A 20,153-nucleotide genomic window follows, 5' to 3' on the forward strand; every position below is an offset into this window, starting at 1 on the left:
CACTCCAATACGTTGACTTTGTTGTCCTTAAGCCATTTTGCCAATACTTTGGAAGTATGCTTGGGGTCATTGTCCATTTGGAAGACCCATTTGTGACCAAGCTTTAACTTCCTGACTGATGTCTTGAGATGTTGCTTCAATATATCCACATAATTTTCCTTCCTCATGATGCCATCTATTTTGTGAAGTGCACCAGTCCCTCCTGCATGATGCTGCCACCCCCGTGCTTCACGGTTGGGATGGTGTTCTTCGGCTTGCAAGCGTTCCCCTTTTTCCTCCAAAACATAACGATGGTCATGATGGCCAAACAGTTCTATTTTTGTTTCATCAGACCAGAGGACATTTCTCCAAAAAGTACGATCTTTGTCCCCATGTGCAGTTGCAAACCGTAGTCTGTCTTTTTTATGGTGGTTTTGGAGCAGTGGCTTCTTCCTTGCTGAGCGGCCTTTCAGGTGATGTCGATATAGGACTCGTTTTACTGTGGATATAGATACTTTTGTACCTGTTTCCTCCAGCATCTTCACAAGGTCCTTTGCTGTTGTTCTGGGATTGATTTGCACTTTTCGCACCAAAGTACGTTCATCTCTAGGAGACAGAACGTGTCTCCTTCCTGAGCAGTATGACGGCTGCGTGGTCCCATGGTGTTTATACTTAAGTACTATTGTTTGTACAGATGAACGTGGTACCTTCAGCCGTTTGGAAATTGCTCCCAAGGATGAACCAGACTTGTGGAGGTCTACAAAATTTTTACTGAGGTTTTGGCTGATTTCTTTTGATTTTCCCATGATGTCAAGCAAAGAGGCACTGAGTTTGAAGGTAGGCCTTGAAATACATCCACAGGTACACCTCCAATTGACTCAAATGATGTCAATTAGCCTATCAGAAGCTTCTAAATCCATGACATCATTTTCTGGAATTTTTCAAGCTGTTTAAAGGCACAGTCAACTTAGTTTATGTAAACTTCTGAACCACTGGAATTGTGATACAGTGAATTATAAGTGAAATTTCCTGTCTGTAAACAATTGTTGGAAAAATTACTTGTGTCATGCACAAAGTAGATGTCCTAACCGACTTGCCAAAACTATAGTTTGTTAACAAGACATTTGTGGAGTGGTTGAAAAACGAGTTTTAACGACTCCAACCTAAGTGTATGTAAACTTCCGACTTCAACTGTTGTCTGATGGTTGCTTAATATGTGAAATATTTCAGAAGTAGATTTAGAGAGGAATATTCAGGTGAAAATGTAGTAAGACACTTTCTATTCCACTGTCCATGGCATGCACATTTGTCACACCACATGGTAGTCCTTTATACTGTATTCCAAACTCATTTTTACCATACCTCTGAAAAAGAAATCTTCCTTGAACCCCAGAGGATCGTTTCCATAGGAACACAATAAACAGAGAGGCTCAGGAATGGGAACAGAGAGTTTATCCATTATCAATGACAGGCATTGAGGAGGGGATATAAAGGCTTAATGGACGCATAATTATGTCGATATTAGCTATGTGATGGATCTTATGTGGGATCTCATATGCGCACATCAGTCCAAAAATACAGATTGGCTTATTTATGTGGTGACCTAAAAATGCAGATGAACGCAGTCAAAACACAAGAACGCGCGCGCACTCTAGGACAGAGCGCACGAAAAATAATAATAATAATTAGTTGCAGGGTAGCAATGTTGTATTACATATTTTAGACAAATTACATTTTGAAATACAAATATGGAAGTGTCAAATATCTCAAAATAACACGTAATATTTCAATCATGTACAGAATAATATTAGAAAGTTTAAATGTATTATAGGCCCAAATTGCGCACAATGTGTGTTCTCTTCTTTTAAGTCGAGAGAGAGGGGAGGGGGTTTATCTAAGGTGTTTGAGACAGCGGGATGGGGTTGGAGAGGGGTAGGAGGAAGCAGGAAGGCTAAATAGGGCGGACACATAAAAACGGCAAGGGGCAATAGATGCTTGATCAGTTGGAGAGTCCGCCTGTTCGCGCAGTGTGCCGCCCCCATGAACTTCAGGAGATGGGAACCCCGCTGCAAACCTAAGCTGCTTCAAACCGCCTCTGTCTCCGGCCATCGTCTCTCTCGCCTCTTGTTTTTTAGAGGGGTCGTTAAGGAATTAATGATCCGAAGGAACCACCGTACTTCTCCATAAGTTCATTCGGCGTTTTCAGTACATGCTTTACACCTGGACTTCCATTGCATGGGGAGAGCTCGCACTTTCATTTGTCATATTTACTTTTATCGAGGATACTACCTGTACCCCTACTAATGGTAAGCGCCGCTGAACTTCATATCTGTGGCATATTCGAATGCGATTAAATTGACAAAACAATTATAGCCTTTTAAATGACGCCAACTCTATACACGTAGCCTACAAGATCAGCCTACATAGTTCTTCCGTATCCAGTTTAGACTCCGATGAGCTACATTAGGCTGATATTTTCTTCCCATGAAATGTCAATGATTGAAATAGCATTGGTAATAAATAATATCAGCCTAACAACAGAGGCTCATGTTCGTGACACTGAACATTAAATGTAGCCCATTGCATTTCATTCGATTACTGTAGCTACTTCATGAAATGTATTTGCCCCCAAGTGAAATAAAGTGATCACCGACTATCCTAACGCACGCTTGGACAATTGTGCCAGAAAGTGTTTAACATGGAAAAACGAATGAGGTAATTTTCTACTAAAGAATGATAAGAATACTTGCTTTGGGAGTTAACTGTTGCATTAGTATAATTTTTGGGGGGGGTTGGCACTGGGGTTTTTAGGCACCTGCACGCACAGTAACTAGTGCGCGTATTTCCCATTTTGGAACCGTTTGGAATGGCTGCCCTCACTTTTACATCAAAACATTCATCGCCAGGTTGTTACAGATTCGTCAGATTATGGACTGACTCCTTATAATCGAAATCTACATTAATTGAATAGACACCCTGGGACAAAGAGACACTGGTCTTCCATGCGTACATTTAGCTGTGCTCTGCAGTTCAATTAGGTGATTTTAGATTTCTCAAATGTCAAAGCATATTTCTTAATTCTTTTAAAATTATAATTTCGATGCCTAATGGTAATCTAATAATAAATGACTGGATTTTAAAACGTCATGGAAACACAATTATCTCCAACGTGTTATAAGAACAAACAATTAAACCCTTTACAATACAAACTGCTACTACAAACAAACAAATGGCTCACATAGGCCTACACAAAATATCAAGATCTATGTATCGAATTTAGACATTTTTCTTGAAAAGCTCATTAATACAATAAGGGAGAGGAAATATTTATTTACATGCCTATGGACTCATTCTGGCCTCCTCGACACATGTACCCTTGCACTGTTCAATCTGCATCCAACATATTCGAATTTGTTAAATCATTACATTACTCGTTTGTTTAAATGAATGATTTGATGATTAATGATTCCACCACAATTCCACAGTTTACAGCAAGTTAATTATAAGAGAGGATTTGGGCATGCAGCTGACAGTAAGAGTAAACGTCTCTGTTCTTAATTTTGAGAAGTTGGCCTCCTTGCTAAGTACAAACAGACCCATGCTTACAGCTTAGGGAGAAGAAGAAAAAAAACTGAGCAAAAAGGGGAAAAAAGCAGAATTTAAAATTGGATCATAAGGGGTTATACATATCAGAACAAACTGCCGGGAGCGCGGAGAGAATAGGCTATTGTGTAAATCAACGTAGAGTACTTGACATTGCCAAACCCAATTGTTTTGTTCGTCTATTTTTCGTTCATTATTATAGGGAGCAAATACAACATGTTGAGAGCAACATTAATCTAAAGATATATTATTCATGATTGTATAGATAGGGCCTACCCAACTCACCCAATTATTTACAAAGCATTGTAAAACAACGAGAACCTTGACTTTTAGTGTTTTAACGACTCAACCTTCATACTGTATTTTATTTTTCAAAAAAAATAAATAATAATTATTCAACAATTAACTACCAACCTGCTTTGGCGCATGCTTCAATAACTTTGATGTCAAATCAAACTGTTGTTTGGCCTTGAAGATATAGCCATTAACTTTGACTATAACTTCAATGGGGGAAAATCACTAAATCATTTATAATTAACTGATGAGGGTAAAACATAAAACAACTTTGCCCTTGACAGATAACAACTAGAGAGATAATCACCTGATGATTGATTATGATTAGAAACATCCATTTGTAGTCTCCTTTAAAACCACCTTGCTGTTGTTTTTGTACCCTACTTATTTTCAGAAATAAGTTAAGATATCATGCTTTACTTTTAACCAACTATACCCATACAGCATAAACGTTGTATTTTTTTTTATGAATACTAAACTTTCACAGTAGAAAAAAAAACATGGAATATGAATGCTGCTGGAATACTTAATGTGCAAAGTAAGGAAATACCAGCCTGAGAAGTTTGGGCTAAAACAGTAAAATTGGGCCCTGGACTATTGTCTGTTCCCGTGGTAACCTGCTCCCCTCCCACCATCCCTGTCAAATTCCTCAGGAAACACATCTAAAGCACCATGTGCATAGTCTGATCACATTATCTCTGGTTAGAGAGAGGGGGGAGGGAGGAGGAGACAGAGGGAAGTCAAATACAGGGAGGCCTAGGGAGGAGGAGGACTAGGCCAAACCAGAGGAAGCAAACTGCCAGGCCTAATTGCACCCTGGGCTTCAGTACATTCATTGCAAAATATGGCGCTGTCTCTTGTTCGGTTCAAAACTCAGACTGTGGATGTTACGCTTTCTTCCTAACTGTACCTCTCCTCTACTTTAGGCCTGCCACACAGCTGGTGAGCTGAATAACCCAGAATAACCGAATAAAAGGAAGAGTTATGTATATCTGTAATTGTTCAAACATATTGTTATTTATCATTCTAGACACTCTCCTATTACAATATAATAGGAGAACAAGGGAGAAATGTGATGAGCATCATTGTATCATTGTTGGTTACATCCTACAGTGCCTTGCAAAAGTATTCATCCCCCTTGGCGTTTTTCCTATTTTGTTGCATTACAACCTGTAATTTAAATGCATTTTATTTGGATTTCATGTCATGGACATACACACAATAGTCCAAATTGGTGAAGTGAAATGAAACAAATAACGTGTTTCAAAAAATTCAAAAAAATAAATAACAGAAAAGTGGTGCGTGCATATGTATTCACCTCCTTTGCTATGAAGCCCCTAAATAAGATCTGGTGCAACCAATTACCTTCAGAAGTCACATAATTAGTTAAATAAAGTCCACCTGTGTGCAATCTAAGTGTCACATGATCTGTCAAATGATCTCAGTATATATACACCTGTTCTGAAAGGCCCCAGAGTCTGCAACACCACTAAGCAAGGGGCACCACCAAGCAAGCAGCACTATGAAGACCAATGAGCTCTCCAAACAGGTCAGGGACAAAGTTGTGGAGAAGTACAGATCAGGGTTGGGTTATAAAAAAATATCCACAACTTTGAACATCACACGGAGCACCATTAAATCCATTATTTAAGAAATGGAAAGAATATGGCACCACAACAAACCTGCGAAGAGAGGGCCGCCCACCAAAACTCACAGACCAGGCAAGGAGGGCATTAATCAGAGAGGCAACAAAGAGACCAAAGATAACCCTGAAGGAGCTGCAAAGTTCCACAGCGGAAATTGGAGTATCTGTCCATAGGACCACTTTAAGCCGTACACTCCAAAGAGCTGGGCTTTACGGAAGAGTGTCCAGAAAAAAGCCATTGCTTAATGGTAAAAAATAAGCAAAACATGTTTGGTGTTCGCCAAAAGGCATGTGGGAGACTCCCCAAACATATGGAAGAAGGTACTCTGGTCAGATGAAACTAAAATTGAGCTTTTTGGCCATCAAGAAAAACGCTATGTCTGGCGCAAACCCAACACCTCTCATCACCCCGAGAACACCATCCCCACAGTGAAGCATGGTGGTGGCAGCATCATGCTGTGGGGATGTTTTTCCATCGGTAGGGACTGGGAAACTGGTCAGAATTGAAGGAATGATGGATGGCGCTAAATACAGGGACATTCTTGAGGGAAACCTGTTTCAGTCTTCCAGAGATTTGAGACTGGGACAGAGGTTCACCTTCCAGCAGGACAATGACCCTAAGCATACTGCTAAAGCAACACTTGAGTGGTTTAAGGGGAAACATTTAAATGTCTTGGAATGGCCTAGTCAAAGCCCAGACCTCAATCCAATTGAGAATCTGTGGTATGACTTAAAGATTGATGTACACCAGCGGAACCCATCCAACTTGAAGGCGCTGTAGCAGTTTTGCCAGTGGCTAGATGTGCCAAGCTTATAGAGACATACCTGAAGAGACTTGCAGCTGTAATTGCTGCAAAAGGTGGCTCTACAAAGTATTGACTTTGGGGGTGAATAGTTATGCACGCTCAAGTTCTGTTTTTTTGTCTTATTTCTTGTTTGTTTCACAATAAAAAAAGAATTGTGCATCTTCAAAGTGGTAGGCATGTTGTGTAAATCAAATGATACAACCCCCCCCAAAAAAATCCATTTTAATTCCAGGTTGTAAGGCAACAAAATTTGAAAAATGCCAAGGGGGGGAATACTTTCGCAAGCCACTGTATATGCTCTTTACAATATAATAGGAGAACAAGGGAGAAATGTGATGAGCATCATTGTATCATTGTTGGTTACATCCCTATATGCTCTTTAGAACAGCTAGTACTGTCATCAACCTACTTGGTGAATCCATCAACTTAGTAAGTGGCTCTGTCAGTCATTACTGTAAGAAGTTCTGTAGTCACTGTTTCGTTTTGAGTGGTTTGAATCGCTGTAATCATGGGAGAGGCCCTCTCGGCACAATGAGCGTTTGTTGTCAGGGATGCACACACGTTATCCCCCCACCCCATGGGTAATAGAGCTGATCATGTTCAGAACCCTACTGCCTCTTCACCATGGTTCTCACGGACTGGTAGACACAAACACACACACACACACACAACACAGGACCTTGTGTCACGACCGAGAACATGAGGTCACACAAAGGTCAACATCTAATTCTTGTTACAAAAAATGAAAAATATTTCCTTGATTGCATGTACAGTGAGCCATGGAGAGAAAAAGAAACACACAGATATGAACCCAGACACACACACAGTTCCAGAGGAACACATCCCAGTTCTAGTGGAATGGGCTCGAAAATTACAAAATATTGAGTTGAAGTGTCTGCTCTGTGGTACTGTTGTTTGCGCAGGCCCTATTTCACAAACACTCTTTAATTTTATTAGTGTGATTCAGCAATGTGTGTTTAAGCAAGCGATTCATTAGGGCCAAGTCCCTCCGGTTGTGATGTCGTAGATCCACAGAATGGGCGTAAACCATCTAAAAAGGACAGAACGCTGTGTGTAGAGGCATTGGATAGAATTGTCTCAGTTCTAGACCTGCCTTGCCATGACACTTGAGTGAATCGTATTGCATAACAAATTGTGATTAATAGACTTGTGCTTTGATTCTTGTTGGTATACTGCAGTGGTGAATTTGTGTGAAGTCTGTCTGGTCTGGAAAAACAAGGTTCTATTCAATTCAATTCAATTCAATTCAATTCAATAGATCTTTATTGTTCCCGAAAGGCAATTCTTGTGCAGAAAAAAAATTATAATAATAAAATACACACACACAGCAAAATGATGCTTTTGACCAGGTTTGAAAGACAAACCTCCAGGTACAACAAACTCAGATCACACAGGTTTGAGACTACAGTACAGATATACTATATATACTATATACTGTAGCATTAAAGATATTTACTAACACTATGTCTGACGTACACTATAGTGGGCAGGACAGGAGGACAGCATATAGAGACGCATTAGTACTTGTCTGAGTCCATGGTGGTTGGGCTTAGGCTTATTGATGCCAGTGTGGTCAAAGAGCAGAGTAGCAGGCCTGTCATCAGCGGCTCCACAGATCTCAGGACAACAGAGAGAAGGAGGGAGAAGAGGAGGGTCCCTTTTTGATGGGTGCAGTGCACTTAGATGGGTGATCAGAGGTCGGGGTCGGTGGGGTTACTCTAAGTTTCTAGAAAAAGTAGTTTGGGCCCTCTTTGTTGACAAATGGACCCGGTCATTGGGATGCAGATTGATCCCCTATTAATCAATACAGAGCAATCATGAACCATCAGATAGCTGGCCTTAATGAGGAGGGAGGACAAGAGAGGGTCCATCTACACTGTCTGTCTGTTCTGCATAGACAAGGCAGTGTTTACGTAAAGCCATGCTCTCTACAATGACTTGGGCCTACTTTTAATTGACAGACAAATTGCTTATAGAGCATAGAGGGATGCTGTGGCCTGATCTCTGAAATATGTCTGCTGAAGTTAGAAATTCGTATTTGAAGTGAAAAATATTGGATTTGCATATTGCTCACTTAATTGTTACATGAAATGTTTTGGCTGCTTAAATTTTCTGTCCTATTTAATGTGTGGTGTCTGAAAGGGCATCAAACTTCTGTGAACTCTGAACTGCTCTTTGAAGGGTAGTCGGTTTCCTTACTCGACATACCAGATACACTATAGAGAACATTAACGTAACCTTTTACCCCACGTTTCTATGTGATAAGGCTTAATAAAGAGAGACTGGGTTACACACACACACACTGCATTGTTGGCAAAGAGCTTGTAAGTAAGCATTTACATTTGAGTCATTTAGCAGATGCTCTTATCCAGAGCGACTTACAGTTAGTGAGTGCATACATTTTCATACTGGCCCCCCGTGGGAAACGAACCCACAACCCTGGCGTTGCAAGCGCCATGCTCTACCAACTGAGCTACAGGGGACATGGTAAAGTCTACACCTGTTGTATTCAGTGCATGTGACAAATACAATTTGATTTGATTTGACACACATACGTTAAGATAAAGCCAGAAGTATTTGCCTCTACACTAGACTACAATAACTACAATGTCCCTTTTCTCTTCTGTATATTTCAGGAACAGGGTCACTCCAACGCTCTCAAGCAGCCCCCCAGCAACACGTAACATTTCCTTGAGGAACGCGACCATTGCCGGCTCCCAACAAACATGGACTGTTTTCCCATGCTTTATTTTCTGTCGGTAAGTGGACCAGGCCAATTCAATTTATGCCATGTGACACCATTGCCACATCTTTCTGCATTTCTCCCTTTGCTTTTCTCAGAAGATTGATTTGAGGTTTTTCATATTTTACATTTAAATGACTAGATTAGTAAAATGGAAGAGTGTCTAGTCTGACTTCTACAGAGGAATTGTTGGTGAAATGTGTGGCACATGGTCCTTTGTTTGACTTTGATTGGTCGGGGTAGACTGAGGGACTGGGCTACTTATCGAGTTAAGAATTTGCTTTGACCCCAGGGCTGTTTCTCCTATTTGTCTAATCATAGTGGAGGAGGGAGAGAGAGGAAGAGAGGGAGAAGGAGGGAGAGAGGGAGGAGGAGGGGGTAAAAGGAATGGCCCTCAGATTCCGTTCAAAAAGCTGTGTTCTTCAACCAGTTGTTTACTCTTGGAGGATAGGGGGGATATCTGATCGTAGGACATTTTACTGTAAATAAGCCAGACAGGACAATTATAACCAATTAGAGCACCTATACAGTGAAAACATTAGTGAAGTGTCCAATAGGGTGGAGGTTATGTTGGAAAAAGAAGGAGAGGTAGGAAGGGTAGACAAATCAAATGTCACTTAAAACAGAGGTCTCTTTTTCCTCTCTCTCACACTCCCCTAATTTCTTTTTGCTCTGTTTTTGCCTTCCCAGAGACATCATGATTCCTGGTAATCGAATGCTGATGGTCATTTTATTATGCCAAGTCCTGCTGGGAGAGAGCAACCATGCTAGTCTGATACCTGAGGAAGGGAAGAAGAAAGCCCCGGGCCTGCAGAGTCGGACGGCTGGTCAGAGCCATGAACTGCTGCGGGACTTTGAGGCCACGCTGCTGCACATGTTTGGGCTGCAGAGGCGACCGCGGCCCAGCCGCTTGGCCACCGTGCCACGCTATCTGCTGGACCTCTACCGGCTGCAGTCGGGCGAGGCTGAGGAGGCCGGCGCCCACGACACCACCTTTGAGTACCCCGAGAGGTCGGCTAGCCGCGCCAACACTGTGAGGGGCTTCCACCACGAAGGTAAAGAGAGCGATAGAGAAAGAGAGAGAGGGAGGGAGGGAAAGGGAGATCGAAGTAGAGTGATATAAGTAAGTAACTGTCTGTCTGTACACTCTTAGAAAAAAAGGTGCCATCTAGAACCTAAAAGGGTTCTTCGGCTGGCCCCATAGGAGAACCCTTTGAAGAACCCTTTTTGGTTCCAGGTAGGTCTGGGTGATATCTCAAATTAATTCAATTTTATTTCTCGCAATGTTCCAAATGCCTGTATCTCAAGAATCAAGGTTTTAATGTATTTTTGGTCTCATCTGCTTCGCTCCTTCTGTGCTGTGTGCACTGTGCACCTTCCCACTTGCGCACCAAGCCCCTCCCCCTGCCTCTCACAACAACAAAGACGAAATATCACTTCTTCCTCTCTGCCAACAAGCAGCTTCAACTCACTATTTGCATTTGAGGTTTGGTCCAACAGAAATCGGTCATATGGACACCGAAACACATTGAGACAATTTTACTGTTAATAGAGGAGAACTTAAACTTTCTAAAACCCAATTTATGTTGTTTGTGATTTGTGGTCCAGAGGCTCCATACGGATGGTGTGACGCAATTGCGGAGCCTCTGGGAGGCTTGCGGAGGCCAAATCAAGCACCGTACCACGTCACCGTGCACCTCCCAAATTTTGTAACAATGTGGGGGGCTCCATATACAGTGGGGGAAAAAAGTATTTAGTCAGCCACCAATTGTGCATGTTCTCCCACTTAAAAAGATGAGAGGCCTGTAATTTTCATCATAGGTACACGTCAACTATGACAGACAAAATGAGGGAAAAAAATCCAGAAAATCACATTGTAGGATTTTTAATGAATTTATTTGCAAATTATGGTGGAAAATAAGTATTTGGTCAATAACAAAAGTTGCTCAATACTTTGTTATATACCCTTTGTTGGCAATGACACAGGTCAAACGTTTTCTGTAAGTCTTCACAAGGTTTTCACACACTGTTGCTGGTATTTTGGCCCATTCCTCCATGCAGATCTCCTCTAGAGCAGTGATGTTTTGGGGCTGTCGCTGGGCAACACGGACTTTCAACTCCCTCCAAAGATTTTCTATGGGGTTGAGATCTGGAGACTGGCTAGGCCACTCCAGGACCTTGAAATGCTTCTTACGAAGCCACTCCTTCGTTGCCCGGGCGGTGTGTTTGGGATCATTGTCATGCTGAAAGACCCAGCCACGTTTCATCTTCAATGCCCTTGCTGATGGAAGGAGGTTTTCACTCAAAATCTCACGATACATGGCCCCATTCATTCTTTCCTTTACACGGATCAGTCGTCCTGGTCCCTTTGCAGAAAAACAGCCCCAAAGCATGATGTTTCCACCCCCCATGCTTCACAGTAGGTATGGTGTTCTTTGGATGCAACTCAGCATTCTTTGTCCTCCAAACACGACGAGTTGAGTTTTTACCAAAAAGTTCTATTTTGGTTTCATCTGACATTCTCCCAATCCTCTTCTGGATCATCCAAATGCACTCTAGCAAACTTCAGACGGGCCTGGACATGTACTGGCTTAAGCAGGGGGACACGTCTGGCACTGCAGGATTTGAGTCCCTGGCGGCGTAGTGTGTTACTGATGGTAGGCTTTGTTACTTTGGTCCCAGCTCTCTGCAGGTCATTCACTAGGTCCCCCCGTGTGGTTCTGGGATTTTTGCTCACCGTTCTTGTGATCATTTTGACCCCACGGGGTGAGATCTTGCGTGGAGCCCCAGATCGAGGGAGATTATCAGTGGTCTTGTATGTCTTCCATTTCCTAATAATTGCTCCCACAGTTGATTTCTTCAAACCAAGCTGCTTACCTATTGCAGATTCAGTCTTCCCAGCCTGGTGCAGGTCTACAATTTTGTTTCTGGTGTCCTTTGACAGCTCTTTGGTCTTGGCCATAGTGGAGTTTGGAGTGTGACTGTTTGAGGTTGTGGACAGGTGTCTTTTATACTGATAACAAGTTCAAACAGGTGCCATTAATACAGGTAACGAGTGGAGGACAGAGGAGCCTCTTAAAGAAGAAGTTACAGGTCTGTGAGAGCCAGAAATCTTGCTTGTTTGTAGGTGACCAAATACTTATTTTCCACCATAATTTGCAAATAAATTCATTAAAAATCCTACAATGTGATTTTCTGGATTTTTTTTCCTCAATTTGTCTGTCATAGTTGACATGTACCTATGATGAAAATTACAGGCCTCTCTCATATTTTTAAGTGGGAGAACTTACACAATTGGTGGCTGACTAAATACTTTTTTTCCCCACTGTAGCTCCGTATAACTCCGCATTGACATGATTGGTTGATGGTAGGTGGGGGCGATACGTCCTGTATAAACACAAACTCACTTCCTTGACAACTTACTTCACATCAGCTCTGCTCTGTGTAGCGCAAGAAGTATGAATGCCCTGACTTCTGCAGAGGCTGCATCGCAGTAAATGCTGTACGGCCAATGCAGACGACGGAATGACAATAAATCAGCTTTTACGATACCCTTTATGTCTCAATGCCCAAAATGTAGAACAGAACAGACCCTACTAAAACGGGAATATCAATTAACATGATTGTGGAAAATTTGTGCTCAGTATCTGTTGCTCGCGGCATTGCGATACCACGTACCGCTAGCAGCATTTGAACAGGCTGTGTCAACAAAGTGAACAGGCTATGTTGTTCAAACAGTTGGAGACAGACAGGAGGGTGTATTCATAACAGTTCAACGGTACTACCTTGTTAGCAAGCAAATAGATCCAAGTTGGCTACTCACTAGCACGTGGGCTTGTGCTTGAGAGAGATTGTTTATGAGACCTGTGTTCATTTTCTATAACGCCTGCTACCAGAAGTTGGTCATTATTAATGGGAGTGCGTTGTGCATGGTTCTGGTTAAATTTGTAACAAAAAGGAAATTTTCATAGACAGACTTGAAAGCCAGATCAGTGATTATTGCAAAAAAACTGGTTAAACTATTTTGATCAAATAACTAAATGAGTGGGTTTTATGGTTGTGGAAGGCTTATATTTAGCCTAGGTATAATTCAACAAGTCCTGAATTCATTTGATTATTCCTGACTGTTTGAAATGCAGTGTATTGACCTTTAATTGTGCAACAAAGCATATTTAGAGATAACTTTTTTTTAAATTGAGATATATATCGTGACGTTAGAAAGAAATGGAGATATGAGTTTTAGGCCATATCGCCCAGTCCTAGTTCCAGGTAGAAGCCTTTTGGTTCCAGGGGACAGCTGAAAAACCCTTTTGGAACCCTTTTTTCTAAGTGTGTACAGAGGACCACATTGGTAATGGCGGTTGTGTAATACTTTCATGCCTTATCCTCTGGGACCAGTCCCATGTGGCTCAGTTGGTAGAGCATGGATCTTGCAACGCCAGGGTTGTGGGTTCAATTCCCAGGGGGGACCAGTATGAAAAAGTATGGAAATATATGCACTCACTACTGTAAGTCACTCTGGATAAGATAACATGTATAAATGTAAACCCAATAAATTAATCAAAGAGATATGCATGGATTTTGAGTACATGGGGGAATCCAGAGGTGATGTGAACTTCCCTCTGGTAAGTGTGAGAAAAGTGCATATTTCCTGGAGTGTACAGTTAGTTATACAATGCATGTCTATGACATATGCGCCATTACAGAATCCATGAGCCAAAGTCAAGCTAATTGGCCAATCAGCACCTGAAACAGCAATGGTTTGGAATTAAGCACTAACTGCCTTCCGTAAAATAAAACATTTTCTGTTCATCAACAGTCCATGCCCATTTGATAACATTCCAATGGTGATGGCAGCAACACGTCTCCCACTACCTACTTCGTTAGCCTGGGTGTGGACCCGTAAGCCCAAAAATCCCTATGTCTCATCGAAAGAAATTAAAATTTCCTACATCACTTAAACATAAATGTAAGACATCCCCCTCCCACCTTCAACATAAACTATGAAATCTAAGGATGTGGTCACAAAATGGTGGCCAAAGAGGTGGTAAGAATTCAGTCAGACAAGTTCCCCTCCTTCTGAGAGAATCTGCAGCCTACAGCGGGTTTGGTTAGCAGCTCAAGGAAAGGCATACCTTCATATTATTGAGTTACACTTCTCACCCCACCCAGCACAAGGGCTTAAAAAAGCCTTTGGCCAGCAGTAGTGTGCCTCTCTCTCATGTCTCCAGTTTAAATGGAGCTAAGGACCTTTTACAGGGACCTTTTACAGGGACCTTCCTCAACATGCAATTATCTTTAATGCTACTCTGCAGCCTTCTAAATAAAGTCCCTCCTGCCAACAATGTGGGCAGTGGGAGCAGAGCAGACACAACCAGAAGCACTGTGAAAAGCTGGAATATAGACTCTCTAACTCTGGGGTGATAGAGGGACAGAAATATGGAGGAGAACGTGAAAGGTAGCCTGTTGGGTCTTTCTGTATGGTGTTATGTTGACGGATCAGAGGTGCCATACTGGTCCTTGGTTATCCAAAGTTTGTGTAAGAGAGACACGTTAGCATGGGTGTATACAACTATACAAGTGTGGCATGGAGAGCCAGTCAGAAACAACAGTTCTGTAACAGGCTTCATGCACAACTGAGATCAATAGAGGTAAACTTGTAGGCTAAGTATGTGCAGTACGAACATTCATATAAAATATCTCTAAAACAGATTTGCCTTGTGTAATCCAGAGATCATACACAGTGTGACAGTAATAGTGGAGGGAGTGCTGGACGGAAAGGCAGAGCTGGAGGGCTGAAGAAAAACATGTCTGCCCTCAGGGGAGGAGGGATGAGTCAGCCTTAATGGGGCCTGTCTAACACACTGTCTAAGACGGCACAGCACCGCACCAAGGCCACTCAGGAAGAAGGAGGCTCAGCCGCATGTCTATGATACGATGTGTGTGTTTAACTATGCTAATAACATGCTTGGAGCCTTTTGTTGAGCGGGAGAAATAAGATAAAACTAGGTTCTTTGTTTTCATGTAAAATTCCATTATATAACAATTCTAATGAGTTTTTAGGATCACTACAAGGTAATAAGATACTTAGTCAAGGCACCAAGTTCAAGTTGACAACAACAGAGCTAAGGAAGGGAAACTATGTGAAAAGAGAACTGTGTTGGTTTCAAGTGGGGAGAAACTGTACAGGGAAAAATGCAAGGCGTCAAAGACAACTCTTGAGGTTAAAGATGCAATTACCCACTAAATCCTCCAGGAATTCAAACGATGGGAAATACTGTGTTTTCCAGGCCTCCACTTAGTCTTAGCCCTGGATTAAATCAAATCGAGCGTTAACCAGCATTAACTAGCGTTGGCCGACATCCGCATAGCAGATGTTTTGGCGGTGTTGGAGGTGTAACTGTGGTACGAGCTGACATATCGGTGAGCGGCTGCTCGTGTGTCACAAACCACTCCCTTCCTTATTATCCTTACTGCTTTAGAAGTTCATAATGGCGCTAGAAAGTGTAGGCCCTATTGATGATAGAAATGACTCTCAAATGTGAAACCATTGATGTTAGGCTAATGCATGTTTTCATGTTAATTTGGATAGGTGGATTTCTGAGTCTAATTAGTCTAATTAGAGGTTTGAACTGCATGGGATTTGTGTGGCGTGGTTTCGTTGCATTCAATGGCAGTGTCCGCAATAAGGTAACGTAACGAGCCGCTTGTGGATTTGACAGCTCAAATGCAGTTCCACCTCTGACACCGCCAAAACAACACTATGCAGATGTCAATCTGATTGAATCTAGCCCTTAGCTCCCTAGCTGCTCCGCCACCAAAGGATTGTCTGTGGGAATCCGTAATGATTATTCATGATGAAAATGACAAATGTCCCTAGTTAAACTGCAGAGCCAATCAAAAACACAGCAGGTTTGAATAATGACAACCACCTGGGTAAGATTAAAGCCTGGGTGTGAAATAACAGGGCTGGATTGAGCAGGAAAATAGTAGACACAACATTCCTTTCCCAACAATTGTGATCTTGCCAGAAGTCTACAGACTGTGCATGGAATAGTTACCCTCCACTATGTTTATATGGTAGCTGCGGTACGTTAATCACCACCCTCTAAGTAATGCATGTTTCAGCAAAGTGCTCAGAGAAAGGCATTGTGGGAAGTCCTGGATGATCCTTATGGATAGATGAAGAAGTATAGACGATGTACACTACCGTTCCAAAGTTTGGGGTCACTTAGAAATGTCCTTGTTTTCCATAAAAACATACATGAAATTGTTTGAATAGGAAATATAGCAAAATGCATAGGAAATGTAGTCATTGACAAGGTTAGAAATAATGATTTTTAATTGAAATAATAATTGTGTCCTTCAAACTTTGCTTTCGTCAAAGAATCCTCCATTTGCAGCAATTACAGCCTTGCAGACCTTTGGCATTCTAGTTGTCAATTTGTTGAGGTAATCTGAAGAGATGTCACCCCATGCTTCCTGAAGCACCTCCCACAAGTTGGATTGGCTTGATGGGCACTTCTTACATACCATACGGTCAAGCTGCTCCCACAACAGCTCAATAGGGTTGAGATCCGGTGACTGTGCTGGCCACTTCATTATAGACAGAATACCAGCTGACTGCTTCTTCCCTAAATAGTTATTGCATAGTTTGGAGCTGTGCTTTGGGTCACTGTCCTGTTGGAGGAGGAAATTGGCTCCAATCAAGCGCCGTCCACAGGGTATGGCATGGCATTGCAAAATTGAGTGATAGCCCTCCTTCTTCAAGAACCCTTTTACCCTGTACAAATCTCCCACTTTACCACCACCAAAGCACCCCCAGACAATCACATTGCCTCCACCATGCTTGACAGATGGCATCAAGCACTCCAGCATCTTTTCCTTTGGTCTGCGTCTCACAAATGTTCTTATTTGTGATCCGAACACCTCAAACTTCGATTAGTCTGTCCATAACACCTTTTTCCAATCTTCCGCTGTCCAGTGTCTGTGTTCTTTTGCCCATCTTAATCTTTTATTTGTATTGGCCAGTCTGAGATATGGCTTTTTCAGGTCAGCATCCCGGAGTCGCCTCTTCACTGTTGACGTTGAGACTGGTGTTTTGCGGGTACTATTTAATGAAGCTGCCAGTTGAGGACCTGTGAGGCGCCTGTTTCTCAAACTAGACACTAATGTATTTGTCCTCTTGCTCAGTTGTCCACCGGGGCCTCCCACTCCTCTTTCTATTCTGGTTAGAGTCAGTTTGCGCTGTTCTGTGAAGGGAGTAGTACACAGCGTTGTACGAGATCTTCAGTTTCTTGGCAATTTCTCGCATGGAATAGCCTTCATTTTCAGAACAAGAATAGACTGACGAGTTTCAGAAGAAAGTTCTTTGTTGCTGGACATTTTGAACCTGTAATCGAACCCACAATTGCTGATGCTCCAGATACTCAACTAGTCCCAAGAAGGGCAGTTTTATTGCTTCTTTAAATCAGTTTTCAGCTGTGCTAACATAATTGCAAAAGGGTTTTCTAATGATCAATTAGCCTTTTAAAATGATAACTTGGATTAGCAAACACAACGTGCCATTGGAACACAGGACTGATGGTTGCTGATAATGGGCCTCTGTACGCCTATGTAGATATTCCATTAAAAATCAGCCGTTTCCAGCTACAATAGCCATTTACAACATTAACAATGTCTACACTGTATTTCTGATCAATTTGATGTTATTTTAATGGAGAAAAAAAGTGCTTTTTTTTCGAAAAAAATGACATTTCTAAGTGACCCCAAACTTTAGAACGGTAGTGTATATTTGTACACTCAGTCCCCGGAGGCTTTCCCAAGTGAACGTGGACATTATTTTGTGTCAATTAAGGCATGTTAGACTGCAGAGATATGTGTTTTTGTACGGTAGAAAGCTGTCTTCCAAGACATAACTGCAGGCCATGTAAAACTGTGTGGTTGCAATCATGAAGATGTTAAACTGTTAAACAACCGACGGTGTAATAGTTTTGGAGGGAACAAATTAATAGTAATAAAGAGGGAAGTGAAGGGAACTCTGAGGCAAAGATAAAATATGAAAATACTCAGTGATAAACTCTTAAATCAAATCCATACAGGATGTCATTAGTCAAGATGGCAGCCCATACGGACTCCCTTGGTAAAAGTGCTGACATTGACTGTGTCCTGTTGTCTTTCTCAGAGCACATGGAGCCGGTTCATCCGGGCGAGCCTCAGACGAAGAACGGAGAGGCCATCCCGCTGCGCTTCCTCTTCAACCTCAGCAACATCCCAGAGGACGAGTTGCTCTCATCGGCCGAGCTGCGTCTGTTCCGGCAGCAGATCGACGAGGCCATTACGGAAAGCGAGGGAGACAAGGATGGGCTCCACCGGATAAATGTGTATGAGGTGCTGAAGCCCCCGCGGGCCGGGCAGCTAATCACACGGCTTTTGGACACGCGGCTTGTGCGCCATAACGCCTCGCGCTGGGAGAGCTTTGACGTGAGCCCCGCCGTGCTGCGCTGGACACAGGAGCGCCTGCCCAACCACGGGCTGGCCGTGGAGGTCCAGCACCTCAACAAGACACCGCGCCACCAGGGCCGCCACGTGCGCATCAGCCGCTCGCTGCACCAGGAGCCCGGCGAGGACTGGGAGCAGCTACGCCCCCTGCTGGTCACCTTCGGCCACGATGGCAAGGGCCACCCGTTGACGCGCCGGGCCAAGCGCAGCCCAAAGCAGCGGGGGCGTAAGCGCAACCGCAACTGCCGCCGTCACGCTCTTTACGTGGACTTCAGCGATGTAGGCTGGAATGACTGGATAGTGGCACCCCCAGGGTACCAGGCTTACTACTGCCATGGGGAGTGCCCCTTCCCCCTGGCGGACCACCTGAACTCTACCAACCACGCGATTGTGCAGACGTTGGTGAACTCGGTGAACACCAACATTCCCAAGGCCTGCTGTGTGCCCACGGAGCTCAGTGCCATCTCCATGCTCTATCTGGATGAACACGACAAGGTGGTCTTAAAAAACTACCAGGAAATGGTAGTGGAAGGGTGCGGCTGCCGCTAACACTGACTATGGGCAACTTGAGGCAGGCAGCACAGACGCTAAGAAAATTCTTAAGGCCCCACCTTACTCCCCAAATTCACTTGGACCCTTATTTATAACTTTTATGTTGAGACGTATGTTCGTCATTTTATTTTATTTTTTTGACAATATGATCATATATTTTGACTATATATATTTTGACTATATATATATATTTTGACTATATATATATATATATATATATATATATATATATATATATATATATATATATTTAATATTTATATCTACATATAAAAAAATAAGTGAGTCCTTATTTTAAACATAAATAAAAAGCTGTACAACTTTTCATAATGTATATTAGATTGTATAAGGGTTTTTTAAATGAGAAAATAGTTTTAAAAAAAATCTAAAAAGTAAAGTTTATTTACTGGTACTATTTATTGCTTTGATATTATACACATCCAAAAAATAAAAACAAATTGCCTTCCAATATTACATTTGAGCAGAACACAAGAAACACCAATTGTGTACTTAAATTAGAGCACTGTGTGAAATGATCACAACACTGATTTGTTATGAATCAGTTGAAGTAATCAGAAATGTACATTGATTTTAATTCACCTTTTTACATTGATCTTTAAACCAATGATTTTATTAGATAGGTCCCTTGAGTTGGATTCCGTTTTTTATTCTTTTGAAATAACTGTAAAAATCAGATAACATGGGTTGTGAAAAATGAAAAGTTGACAGCAAAAGTATCCATGACTGTTTTATATGAATTTGGATTGAACACATTTGCATCTGATACTTAGCCTGATGGCTATTTGAAAATGTACTCAAGTAATTTTTGCAATTCATGATAACAGAGGAATCTTTCTGATACTCTGTCTCTTCCAAATAAAATAATGTTCGGTTTAATATCTGGCATCATCCAGCTTGGAGTGATTCATGCTTGAGAAAAGGACTTACACTATATATACAAAAGTATGTGGACACCCCTTCAAATTAGTGGATTCTATAAAATCGAGCA

The 20,153-nt window shown here is 42.1% G+C and overlaps 1 protein-coding gene across 1 annotated transcript; it reads left to right on the forward strand.

Annotated features, from left to right (window-relative positions):
• The first annotated feature begins 1,957 nt into the window (after positions 1 to 1,957).
• LOC121544776 (bone morphogenetic protein 4-like) lies at positions 1,958 to 19,333 on the forward strand. Its single transcript, XM_041854918.1, has 4 exons — positions 1,958 to 2,285; positions 8,985 to 9,107; positions 9,782 to 10,146; positions 18,276 to 19,333. Exons 3-4 carry the CDS (start codon positions 9,789 to 9,791, stop codon positions 19,139 to 19,141), a joined length of 1,224 nt encoding a protein of 407 aa, XP_041710852.1. The 5' UTR covers positions 1,958 to 2,285; positions 8,985 to 9,107; positions 9,782 to 9,788; the 3' UTR covers positions 19,142 to 19,333.
• The last annotated feature ends 820 nt before the right edge of the window (positions 19,334 to 20,153 follow it).

The sequence above is a fragment of the Coregonus clupeaformis genome, chromosome 29, assembly GCF_020615455.1.
Source record: "Coregonus clupeaformis isolate EN_2021a chromosome 29, ASM2061545v1, whole genome shotgun sequence".
Classification (NCBI taxonomy): domain Eukaryota; kingdom Metazoa; phylum Chordata; class Actinopteri; order Salmoniformes; family Salmonidae; genus Coregonus; species Coregonus clupeaformis.

What these genes read in the sequence shown, in the direction of transcription:
- LOC121544776 (XM_041854918.1), top strand. Translation starts at nt 9,789, where the DNA reads ATGATTCCTGGTAATCGAATGCTGATGGTCATTTTATTATGCCAAGTC. An exon ending in GAGGGGCTTCCACCACGAAG is followed by an intron (nt 10,147 to 18,275) that starts GTAAAGAGAGCG and finishes TGTCTTTCTCAG; the next exon opens with AGCACATGGAGCCGGTTCAT.